Source organism: Crotalus tigris, unplaced genomic scaffold (assembly GCF_016545835.1).
Source record: "Crotalus tigris isolate CLP2741 ecotype Arizona unplaced genomic scaffold, ASM1654583v1 scf7180000019553.37968852642:3898890, whole genome shotgun sequence".
Classification (NCBI taxonomy): Eukaryota; Metazoa; Chordata; class Lepidosauria; order Squamata; family Viperidae; genus Crotalus; species Crotalus tigris.
Window position 1 is genome coordinate 3116518 of NW_024097591.1, and position 12145 is coordinate 3128662.

The following is a 12145-nucleotide window of genomic DNA, read 5'->3' on the forward strand; positions in this document are numbered from 1 at the left end:
ACGTGGCTTCTTGGAGATGATGGGGGAGAATGATCATCTATGAGCTATTAGCACTTTTTTTAAAAAAAAAACAAAAACAAAATTAATGGTGGCTTTCCTGGTCAATCTGAAGCTAGGCAAGTTTATTTGGCCAACCTTCTTAGAATAACTCCATAATATATGTGTGTGTGTGAGAGAGAGAGAGAGAGAGACCCGGCGGAATTAAGAGGTCTTCTAAATTTGGTAGACCACAAGGGAAAACCAGACTTAATCTTCATGTCAATAAAAGAGACAATTGGAGGAGGAACAGGAGAGAAACTTTTGTGTTGGATTTGTTCAGTTGGGCTTCATTCAGATGAGTGCACAAACCCAAGTCCATTCTTATTTTCAAGATGTCCTCTTCATTTAATGTCGCTATTTTCCCTTCAAAAGTATGTCCGAAGGTGCTGAGAGTGGACAATGCTTTCCACAGTTGATTCCTTCTGGCATAGTCAGAAGGAACTGTAGGGGGAAAAAAAGATAATATCGCTGGATCTATGATCTAAGGCAGGGGTAGGCAACCTTGGCTCTTTTATGAGTTGCTGGCTCAGGAATTCTGGGAGTTGAAGTTCACGAGTCATAAAAGAGCCAAGGTTGTCTACCCCTGACCTAAGGGATCTGGCATCTCCATATTTTACAGAAACATTGGTAGAAACCAGCTTGCAGGACTCACCTGGATCTCCTGCAGTTGCAAAGGCCAAGATAAATAGACTTGCAAGACATTCCACATTGAATATTAGCATCAAGATGAAAACATTCTCCAAGATGTTTGCTAAATTTAATTAATCAAATCAGCTATCTCAGGAATTACACTGTCAAGGAAGCCTGCTGACTGGTAGTTTTGCCCAGAGGGTAAAAATCAGAATTGATGAACCAGCATAGATACATTTTGAAATCTTTGCAAGATGGGGCAGATGGTAAGGACAATCTATCCACCTTTGTCAGCAATATTTCAATGTCAGTTGCTGACTGTCAATCCTGGCTCCCTTTTGCCACTGGTGAAAAGTCCAGCGGTCTTTGACAAATTGAGTTGAATCTCTAAGAAACACCCAAAGAATTAGGAATGGGCAAGAACGATGAAGTTTTGGAATAAAAATTTAAGATATTTCAGCGCGTGTAGAACAGTAGTCTTATAGTCAAATGGGAAAATCCCTGTAGAGGAATTAGAATAACAGAACTGGAGGGGACTTTGGAGGTCTTCTAGTCCAACTCTCTGCCCAAGCAGGAGACCCTAGACCATTCCAGACAGGTGGCTGTCCAGTTTCTTCTTAAAAGCCTCCAGGGATGGAGCACCCACAACTTCTGAAGGAAACCATTCCACTGATTAATTGTTCTCACTGTCAGAAAATTTCTCCTTAGTTCCAGGTTGGTTCTCTCCTTAATTAGTTTCCATCCATCGTTTCTTGTCCTGCCTTCTGGTGCTTTGGAGAAGAGGTGGACTCCCTCTTCTTTGTGGCAGCCCCTCAAATATTCGAAGACTGCTCTCATGTCACCCCTAGTCCTTCTTTCCATTAAACTAGACATACCCAATTCCTGCAACTGTTCGTCATATGTTTTAGCCAGAAGGAGTTTGTGGGAAGATCTAAAATCATTCTGAGATTTAATTCAGAAGACATTTGGTTGAATCTCTAAAGGGAATGTGCGCTTCCAATCAAATTATGAGGTCAGATTCAACTGTAAAATCGGACTGATTGCTTCATATGATGGTCTTTCTCCATGGATAGAAAAAGCTCTATTCACAGTCCATCCATTTCCCATTGCCAACCCAGAATTCTGGAAACTTCAGATGTTAACCATGAAAAGATGGATAATGTGTAAAATTCAAACAGAGAAGATATAAGATAGAGAACATTCTGATAGTGTCTGATGAGGAGGAGAAGGAATCCCAAAAGTTAGATGCATGGAGGACACCATCCATTCTGAGATAATATTTCCAAGTCAAACTTCTAATTCTCTTCAAGCAAAGAAAGGGACAGATGGGTCCACCAGAGGTCCCCTTATCCCCTTCCTCACTTTTCTCTTTCTAAGCGTAAACCTTGCTGGTTCTGATGGTTGAGGGCTCTAGGAACCTCTCTCTGTCATGTGGGTCAGTGAAGAAGATTGACAAATGTTGCATCAAGTCATCTCGGAAGCAATGTTGAAGAAGGGTGTTGCCCTACTGAAGAAAGACAAGTGATTAATCCAGCCTTGTGAAAAGTTAGAGTCACCCTGATTTGCACACACTATCAGAAGGGCTGGGCTTGGGGACAATATAAAGGAGTTTGACATTGGGGAACGACTTAATTCCTTCCAGTATTATCTCAGAGACCTGTCAGGTAAGACTGTTTCTGCTCTTAGCACTTCTCGATAAAGTTCTAATTTTATCCTGATACTCTACATTTCTGGAGTTGCTTGGATAATCTCTTTCAGCTCTGGTGCTGTTGTTATTGCTGCAGCTGAAAGGAGCTCCTCCTCATCTTGCTACTGGGGTTACTACTCACAGTGCTGCTACAGTGCATAGCTACTATTCCTATGACTAACGTTTTATGGTAACTGCATTAAGGGTAATCATCCAACTGGGCATTTATTGTACAAAGATGGTTCATTCTGCATCTTGTGTTGATGGAAAGCTGCTAATGGGCCACCTTTGGAAGATGGGAAACAAATTGTAATAATAACTCTTAGTCAGAATAACAGAATTAGAAGGGACCTTGGAGGTCTTCTAGTCCAGCCCCCTGCTCAGGCAGGAGACCCTGTACCATTTCAGACAAATCGCTGTCCAGTCTCTTCTTTAAAAACCTCCAGTGATGGAGCACCCAAAACTTCTGGAGACAATCTTTTGGGTTCCTTCACCGGGTTGTGGAGCTGTTAATGATAAGTGGTTTGAACATCCCTTTCTTACAACTATTTCGGGTCTTGTGGGAAGGTGAGAACATCAGGTGTGAACCTTTTCTCTCTAATTTGCAGATTTTTTTTTTTGGAGTGAAAATGGCGTCTCCCCAGCACCAGCATCAATGCAAGCAAACTCCCACTTTGCCGCCAGAGCTCTGCAAGAAAGCACCATGCCCATTGGAGCAGCAATGCAAGGAGCCACCAGTGGTGGTCATCCCGACTCCATGTCCAGAACCCAAGCCACGTTCTCCACAGGAGCCTCCGTGCAAGGAGCCACCAGTGGTGGTCATCCCAACTCCGTGTCCTGAGCCTAAGACACATCCTCCACAGGAGCCTCCATGCAAGGAGCCTCCAGTCCCAACCCCATGTCCTCCTCAGGAGAAACAGTCTTGTCAACAGAAGTCTCAATGCAAGGAGCCACCAGTCATCCCAACTCCATGCTCAGAGCCCAAACCCCCACAAGAGCCTCCACACAAGGAGCCACCAGCACCATCTCCATGTCCTAAAGAACCAGAACCATGTCCTCCACGCAAGGAGCCACCAGCACCAGAACCATGTCCTAAAGAACCAGAACCATGTCCTCCACGCAAGGAGCCACCAGCACCAGAACCATGTCCTCCTAAAGAACCAGAACCGTGTGCTCCAAAGGAGCTAACTCCAGATTGTCAACAGAAGACTCAATGCAAGCAGCCTCCGATTGTGGTCATCCCAACTCCATGCCCGGAGCCCAAACCGTGTCCTCCATGCAAGGAACCACCAGCACCATCTCCATGTCCTCCTAAAGAACCAGAACCATGTCCTCCATGCAAGGAACCACCAGCACCATCTCCATGTCCTCCTAAAGAACCAGAACCATGTCCTCCATGCAAGGAACCACCAGCACCATCTCCATGTCCTCCTAAAGAACCAGAACTGTGTCCTCCAAAGGCATCAACTCCAGATAGTCAACAGAAGACTCAGTGCAAGCAGCCTCCATGTCCAGAACCCAAACCGTGTCCTCCACAGGAGCCTCCATGCAAGGAGCCACCAGTTGTGGTCATTCCATGCCCAGACCCCAAACCGTGTCCTCCTCAGGAGCCTCCATGCAAACAGCCGCCTCCCTGTGACCAGCAGCAGAAGAAGCAGCCATCTTCATGGCCGCTCCAGAATAAATGAGCAGGTCAGGAAAAAAAAACTAGTGAAGAATCCATTTCTCCAACTCTACATCTCACCATGTCAAACATACCTCATCTTTGTATCCCTTTGAAATGCTTTAAGAAATCCTTCTAACGTTGCACGAGAGGAATCACAGCAAACAATGTAAGTGTCCATCAAGGTGACTTTGTGTCCATTTCCAGCCAGAGTGGACTTTTTCAAGAGAGGTGCGACAGAATCTCCCAATTTCTTTGGGCATTTTCTCTTTATGTTAACCACACTGTTACATTTATTCTATCGTTTTCCTGATGGTCTCATTCATCTGTAAAGTTTGTAATTACTTAACTATTCTTTGTACCATTTATAGGTCCCCAAAGGAGGTGTGCTGTGAGACTCAGTGGGGTTTTTTTTAACACCAGAAATTCTTGAAGAATATGGTAGGGTTGGGTGTCAGTGAAACATAAAGCTAGCTTAGATCCCTCCAAGGAGAGAGAAGGTCCTCCTTGTTATTTAAGCTCCTCCCTTTCACTGTCACTAGAGATCCGTTCTGTGACTACCCTATTCAGCTATTTGTCCGACCTTTAGAAAAGGCAAAGTCCTAGGTCAACTAAAATGCCAGATCTGCTCTCTGTAGAGATGAAATTGTGGGTTGGTGGCTCTCCAGAGGTTGATAGACTATCATTGGATCAATGGCCAATAATCTTACTAGGATGGGTAGGAATTGGACTACAAACCATATCCCAAAGAGCCATAAATTCTTCATCTTGGTTTGGAATGTCCAACGAACTCTTAGGTCCTGCAAGATGTCTTTCAAAAAGACCTCAGTTGTCTTCTGGAATGGCAAGACCCATCAGAAGACACGGGGAGGTTCTTTAGTCTTCGGGGAGAAGCTCAGGAGAAGCTCAATCTATCAACTGCCAATGAAATATTGGGGAAAGAATGAAACTCTTCAGGGTTTCTCCATCAGAGTTATACCCCAAAATAATTAACCTTCAGAAAGTCATCGTTTTCAGTACAGCAATGCGGGTTTATTTTTATTTTTTTAATCGTGAACTGGATTGCAGGAAGCTGGAGGACACCTGTATCATCAAGTGGGTCTCCTCTTCATGGGGGTCAACATGTTGCTATGAAGATGCTGAGTCTGTACACTTCCGAATTTATATTTAACCAACTTGTAGATAAATCAAATGAATAAAGGAAAAACAATGAATCGGTTGACTTTTGTTTTGAAAAAGAAAATCCACATCCAGTTTGGGTAAAAAAAATAATAATAATCTGCATCAAGGTTGAGTCCTGGGAATTCAGCACTGACTTTAATTAAAAAAAAATACTAATTATACGAAGCAAATAGAGTGTCGTAAAAAATGGGGATAAAGCAGACAGATGTAGATAAGTTGAAGTCTTCCAGATTAATCCCCAAACTAGGCCAACAGAGGTTAACCTCAAGCAGATGACAAACAGTGGCGATACACCTGCCAGATGTGAGGGAGTGTTCACGTCAACTCTTATGCAAAGCAATAAGAATTTTGAGATCTGGTACTAAAATGAAAACTGAATCATTGGCGAGGTCAAGTTCAGGTTTCTCACAAAGTCAAAGTTCACGATGTGTAGATCAAGTAGAACAGATTTAGAATGTGGAAGCATCCTGGCCTTAATTTTTGAGAGTGGAGACGACCTCAAGCGGACAGCAGAGAGAGGTTTGATGGTGGACACTTATGTCTTCATTTTTTTAATTGTAACCCACTGACAGGAAGGAAGAACTGTATATTTCACAGAAAAGTGTCCTGGAGAATATCAAGCACTGTTAGATGATCACCTTGAGTTTAGGACTCCAGAACCATCAGCAGAAGTAGAATTAGGGGGCCTTCAAAAGACTGAACAGGGACAAGGAGGAGACAATCCCACCCCACTCCAAAGGCTGTCAACCATCAGTGTTATAGCAGAACTAGTAGATCAGAACTTAGTCTGGAGAACTTCCAGATGAGTCCACTTCAACCCACCCATCATGATCCTATAGGAGAATTCTGGGAGTTGAACAAATGGGAGATGCTCTACTAGATAATCACCTAGATCAACTTGATGCTCTACTAGATCAACAATAGAGAAGGCCTTCGATAAAGTGACAGGTCTACTCAAGTGTAGATACCTATTCCAAGCAACCTTTTGATGAATTAAGCCCTAGAGGCTAAAAAATTTAAATTTGCTGGGAAGCGATTGTAATTTATCAAGGAAGAAATACTGTACTGATAAGAGGTCCATTAACAATGGATATGCAAAAAGAAAATTACAATATTGCTAAGAACGAGGGAAGGTGCTCTCAACTCTGCTGATGCGTGCACAACATAGGAAGGCTAACAGTACACAATTAGTCTCCAGTTTGTATACTGCTGTATACTAGTTTGTAAGAAGAGCAGATTTACTGCCCCAACGGGTTTATTCACTTTCTTTCTTCCTGATCTGTGGGAGCTGGCTAGTTCTTATCAAAATAAAAATATTCCTGCCTTCTTCCGCTGAGGCAGGATTCGACACTCTTGCAAAATTCATATCAGGAAGCTTTTTTAAAAAAGATCTCTGCAGGCTGAATTTGGGCAGGAAGAAAAGGAGAAGGTTGAGATAAGATGTGGGAACTCATTTGAGGAAGAAGGAAGACAATGAGGGAGGGAGGAAGGGAGGGAGGAAGGAAAGAATATAGCTTTACAGCCCTCTCTAAGCAGTTTACAGAGTCAGCCTATCTCCCCCAACAATCTGGGTCCTCATTTTACCGTCCTTGGAAGGACAGAAGGCCGAATCAATCTTGAGCCGGTCAGGATCGAACTCCTGGCAGTCGGCAGAGTTAGCCTGCAAATACAGCATTCTAACCACTGCGCCGCCACAGCTCAAAGCAACAACACTGCCATATGAAATGTATGGACGAGGAATGAGCACTGAAAAGGTCTTGAGAGGAATGAGGAGACAAGCGAGGATTTGCTGACAAACAAACATTTATTGATAGGCTGCCATCGCTAGACAAAGGACACTTCCTACAGGAGTTTAGCACTGCTGCTGCGGGTGGCGGTGGCAGAAGCATCCCTCTCCTCCAGATGGGTAGGTGGGATTCTGGCAAGAACTTCCAGTTGATCCTGAGCAGTGAGTTTCAGTTGATATTGGCCACTGAGATCCAGTAGATCCTGGGCACTGAGGTCCAGCTGACCCTGGGCACTGAGGTCCAGACAAGGCATAACATGCTGATGACTCACATGACTTTGAGCAACTTGAAGTACACTGGCAGGATACCGGTGGGATGCATGGTGACTGCTTGTACTGCTGTTGAGACATCGTCAGCTCAAGGACAACTGAAAAGATAGAGAGCAAAAATTAAAAAAAATATATTTTTTTAGAGACACATAGAATAGCACAGATCTCTCCATGACTTGTCTCAGGATCCCTGGGAGGGAGAAAAAAACCTTGTTCTGGGCTAGGGTTACAACCAAAATGTCCTCCAGACTGTGGGCCATAAATTTGATTGGGGTCACAGGCCACAGTTCATTTGTCAACCTGGTCGCCCTAGCTTGTTCAGAAAAATCACAGACCTATTTTCATCTTCATTCGAGTGGGGAAGAAACCTTAGTCCTTAAAGATCCAGGTTCCTGGAGATGGAGAGAGAGGGAGAGAGGGGGGAGATGGAGAGAAGAAGAGGGACAGAGGAAGAGAGGAGAGAGACAGAAAGAGGGAGAGGGAGAGACGAAGAGGGAGAGGGGAGAGAGGGAAAGGGAGAAGGAAAGAGGAAAAAGAGAGAGGGAGAGAGAGGAATAGGTTGAGGAGGATAGATGAAGAGACAGCGAGAAATTATTGTTTTAATTACAATAAGAAGAAGCAACACAAACTAAATAGAACCAAAAAGAAGAAAGAGAAAAGGAAAAGCTAAAATTGAAAAAAAAAGTAAGAAGATAAAAAGATAATAATATATCAAGAAGTGGTTTCCAACTTTCCTCAGAGCAGCTACAAGTACAATTATGTTTTAACCTCTCTCTCAAAGGCTCCAGACACCATGACTCATTTCTTTCTCAACCTTCAAAAGAAGGACTCCAAAGTGGAGATCAAAGAGAATCTCGTGGAGCAAGCAGGACTAGCTGTCCACCTTCTGAAATCACACCGCCGTTCAGCTAATGAGCATCACCATAATCTAAAACAAACTGAATTCCTAACAACTATTTTGGGAAGGGCCATTCGCTAAGTAGGAACATAAATAACTACATCTGAAATCTCAGCTTCTAATCTTGACCCATTAGTTGAGAAAGAGGACTGAGCAATGCTGGAAAAGCTTTTTGACTGAGAATCGTGGTCACTCAAGTGCCATCTACTGCACAGAAGAGGACCTCAGCCTGAATAAGCTTTTCTTCTCTGTGGAAGATGAAGAAAAATCTGCTTGAGGTCCAACCCATCCTAGATAAAATAGCCTTGCTGTTTTCTATAATAAGCATCCAGCCAAAGGACCATCAAAATCCCATTAATTCAATGTTGGGCATCTCTCAACCTTGAAAACATAATCATGGCATGAAAGGAAGTAGATCTTGAGGAATGGGTACCTAAGTTGAGTTTGCACCTGCTTTCCAATGGACATGGTTGCAGAAGACCCTGTCTAGATGGTTGCCTGAACCAACTTACTAAGAAAATTGTTGACCCTTGAGTAAGAATTAGGCAGAGAAAGAGATGTCCCAAAGCAAACAGATCCGACTTACCCACGACTTGATGACAGACGGAGATGCTAAAGGAAGGCTCGAAAGCTTTGTCAGGTGTTCAAAGGAAAGATCTTATATAGCTCCTTGTGGCATAATTCATCGAGAAACACAGAATGACAAGATCTGTGTCCTTCGCAAAGATTGACAGAAAGAGAAGCCACCCTGGTGGCATCACGGGGCTTTCAGCTCCTAAATTTCCCTTTCTTTCTGAAAAAAAAACCAATAAAGGACAGAAGAAGCATCCACCCATGTGGAGAACAACGTGTCTCTCTTAATGAGGCTTTGATAGATGGTTGAGCTATGGCTAATGAAGCGTTCATAACTTTGTCTTCCTATCTCACATGGTTTGGGAAAGCCAGCCTTGGCTGATGATCATCGGCTTCAACTGGCGTCATGGGGGGATGAAGGCCAGAAGGAAAAGATCCAGGCCCAAAGGAGAAGGTCTAGGAGATTCTGCATCTGGAATACATCCCCCTAAATCTATGTGCAAATTTTTAGAAGGCTTAGTTACCTAAATTAATTAAGTCGGCCTCAAGTGGAAGCAAAGTGGTCCAATTAAAGTCAGCTTAGAAGAGAAAAAGGATTATCCATTAGGTTATGAAATGTTCCCTTACCACAAATCTGCTATTTAAGGTTCCCTCTGTTGTGGTGATTGTCTTTATTTCATTCTTCAAGGAATAGCCTAGAACAAAAAGCAAATAAAATGGTGAGGTTCTTTAGATGCATCAAATCCAGCCAGAAACTTAGGAATTATTCCAGTAATGTCATTATTGTTTCTTTCCTCCTCCTGCTATTCATCTACTTCTTCTCCTTTTCCTTCTCCCAAACATGTTTGACCTTTAGCAAATAAATAAATTCCAGGAGAAGGAAGGACAGTCTTGCAGAAGGATATTTAGGTAGCTAGGTTTTGACCAACATGTGACCTTGGAAAATCACCCAGCATTCACTCTGAGCAGAGTTTGACCATCTCAGAAGACGGCGACTGAAAAAAAGGGTCCTTGACTGGTGATATGTGAGAAGGCCAAAGAGGAACTAGTTGAGCGAGAAGACACTAATGATGGTGGCCACCACATTTGACTCGATCACTCAAACTCATCACTCTCTGAAGGAAAGTTGCACGCCCTCATTAAATCGGACGTGTTTTCAAAACAGGGTGTTTAATTATGGAAGGAAAAAAATTGTTAAAAATCACACAAATCCATTTGAGGCAAATCTCTTGATGACAAGGGGGATGTTGAAGCTGCATGAGTCTTCAGTCACTCACGTTGACTTCCTGGGTAGGTTAGAAGTGGAAGGACCTCAACGGGTATAAAAAGACCAGACGCAGCTCCGGATTCAGCAAGCGTTCCTCTCCTGCCTGGACTAAGTTCACACTTCGTGTTGGGTAAGTTGACTTCAGGCCGGTTGTCCTTTGAGCAGTGGGTAAACTGCTGGATCTGGCACAGAAGGAAGGAACTGGTGGAAACTTGGATTTGGCACAGAAGGAAAAGTCTGAAATCCTTTTCGGTTCTGGTGGACCAGCATATGGAACCAAACATAGTTTTCCTTTGAATTTTGGAGGGAGGAAGTTGCAAGAGGAAAAAAAAGGCAGAGGAAAAGCATGGACTTCTCCTGAAGATGGAGAGATCCTTCAACTTCTGGAGACCATAGCTTTATTCTCCTGGAGGATTCCAGGGCTGGTGTTGGTGATTGAGGAAGGGGTTTTCATGGGCTTCTCTTTTCTTCCAGACCACCCAAAAGACAAATCTACCATGCAGCAGTGCAAGCAGCCTCAGGGATTCCCCCCAATGGGCCAGAATGTCAACCAAGGCAAAGGATCAACTGGCGGCCAAACCCAAGGACAAGCTATGCAGCAGAACCAGGGATCAGCTGGGAATCAATGCAGGAGCTCGGGTGTGAGCCAGTGCCAGGACTCCGCACCATCCCAGTGCCAGGGCTCAGGAGTGACCCAGATCCAGTCGTCAGGGCTGAGCCAGGTGCAGGCACAGGGTGTAAGCCAGATGCAAGGATCTGGAGTGACCCAGATCCAATCTTCAGGATTGGGCCAGTGCCAGGAATCTGGAGTGAGCCAGTGTCAAGGATCTGGCATCAGCCAGTGCCAGGGATCTGGTGGAAACCAGGGCAAGGGATCAAGTGGAGGCCAGGGCAAGGGATCCTCCAGGGATCAGTGTGGCTGCTCACCTGTGAGCCAGGGCAAGGGATCATGTGGAGGCCAGGCCAAGGAATCTCCCGTGGACCAGTGCGGAAGCTCTGATATCAGCCAGGGCAAGGGATCGTGTGGCGGCCAGGCCAAGGGATCTCCCGTGGACCAGTGCGGAAGCTCTGATATCAGCCAAGGCAAGGGATCATGTGGAGGCCAGGTCAAGGGATCTCCTGTGGACCAGTGTGGTGGCTCCAGGAGCAAACACTAAGGATCCATCGAGGGCGCAGAGCACAACAGGCACTGCCAAATTGACCGCCAAGGATCTAGCCCGTGCTAAGGGGGCTTAGGCCACTTATCGCTCCAGAGGAATCCAGCGACCAAGAGGGTCTTTGCAAGTCTCCCATCTTCTCTCTGTTATCCTTGACCTTCGCTCACCTCTCTACTCTTCTGGTTCATCGGATTCTACGCCAAGCTTTCCAGCCGCCCCCAGAGCCTGGACTTGTCCTCTACTTTCTCTGCCACTCCATGCAATCTGTTGGCTTCTCTGACATGGTCCCCACCAGGCCACTTGTCAATAAATCTTTTTTCCAAGCACTCTGGAATCTCTCATTGTTGACTTGGTTGGTTGAGGGCAGGGAGGGTCGGGGAGAGCTGAGACACCGCAAACATTACGCTTGCTTGTGATTTGCCGCCCTGCGGTGGCAGTATGCCATGAACTCTGGGGAGCAAGGAACGGGAGAAGGGAATGCTTGGGGGAAACCGAAAGTAGCTTCTGAATCTCCCTGAGATGTCGCCTCAAGGTCATCCAGCTGGGAGAAGACGGCAGCTGCCTACCAATCTAAGCTTGGAAGTGACCGTTCTGAAAACATTCTGATCGGTCATGGGGGACAGGGATGGGATGACCAACGAGAGAAGGCAGTTAAGGGAGGGAAAAGTTTAACTGAGAGATTTTTGGCCCTTGGTTCTCAGCTCCGGGCTTTGCACCACTGCCACACACTTGACTTCTAACACAACGATGCCTTTCTCAGCACAATGAGCCAAGGATCTACTTAGAGGTTTAAGCAGTGGTTGGTCTGACAAAGCATAATTCTGGTTTTCCTGCTTTGACAGAGCTTGTTGTGGCCTGTTAGGTGGAGAGAAAGAAGGGAAGAAGCCTGGGTGGGTACGGAAGTGAAGACGCTGCGCCCACAAAAAACAAACAAAAAGAGATCTTCCTGATCTCGTAATTATGTATAACTTAAATTTATAACCTATCGGAATG

At 44.9% G+C, this 12145-nt stretch overlaps 2 protein-coding genes and 1 long non-coding RNA gene across 4 annotated transcripts; 2 read left to right on the forward strand and 1 right to left on the reverse strand.

The window, feature by feature from the left end:
* The first annotated feature begins 2214 nt into the window (after window positions 1–2214).
* Window positions 2215–5233, forward strand: LOC120317140 (extensin-like). Of its 2 annotated transcripts, XM_039363479.1 has the most exons (3): window positions 2215–2333; window positions 2965–3742; window positions 3803–5233. In XM_039363479.1, the coding sequence occupies exons 2-3, from the start codon at window positions 2986–2988 to the stop codon at window positions 4042–4044; spliced, it is 999 nt and encodes a 332-aa protein (XP_039219413.1). In that variant the 5' UTR covers window positions 2215–2333; window positions 2965–2985; the 3' UTR covers window positions 4045–5233. The 2 variants fall into 2 exon arrangements, with proteins under 2 accessions (XP_039219413.1, XP_039219412.1); XM_039363478.1 differs by having other exon boundaries at window positions 2965–5233.
* A 1753-nt stretch (window positions 5234–6986) lies between these two features.
* LOC120317143 lies at window positions 6987–8921 on the reverse strand. Its single transcript, XR_005559143.1, has 2 exons — window positions 8742–8921; window positions 6987–7355 (listed from the first exon to the last, which is right to left on the reverse strand). It is a non-coding gene; the product is annotated as an uncharacterized LOC120317143 (long non-coding RNA).
* Window positions 8922–9370: 449 nt separating this feature from the next.
* Window positions 9371–11478, forward strand: LOC120317142 (loricrin-like). Its single transcript, XM_039363480.1, has 2 exons — window positions 9371–10125; window positions 10470–11478. Exon 2 carries the CDS (start codon window positions 10493–10495, stop codon window positions 11150–11152), a length of 660 nt encoding a protein of 219 aa, XP_039219414.1. The 5' UTR covers window positions 9371–10125; window positions 10470–10492; the 3' UTR covers window positions 11153–11478.
* The last annotated feature ends 667 nt before the right edge of the window (window positions 11479–12145 follow it).

Bases quoted from the DNA above. Each gene is read 5' to 3' on its own strand.
- LOC120317140 (XM_039363478.1), top strand. From the start codon at position 2,986: ATGGCGTCTCCCCAGCACCAGCATCAATGCAAGCAAACTCCCACTTTG.
- LOC120317142 (XM_039363480.1), top strand. From the start codon at position 10,493: ATGCAGCAGTGCAAGCAGCCTCAGGGATTCCCCCCAATGGGCCAGAAT.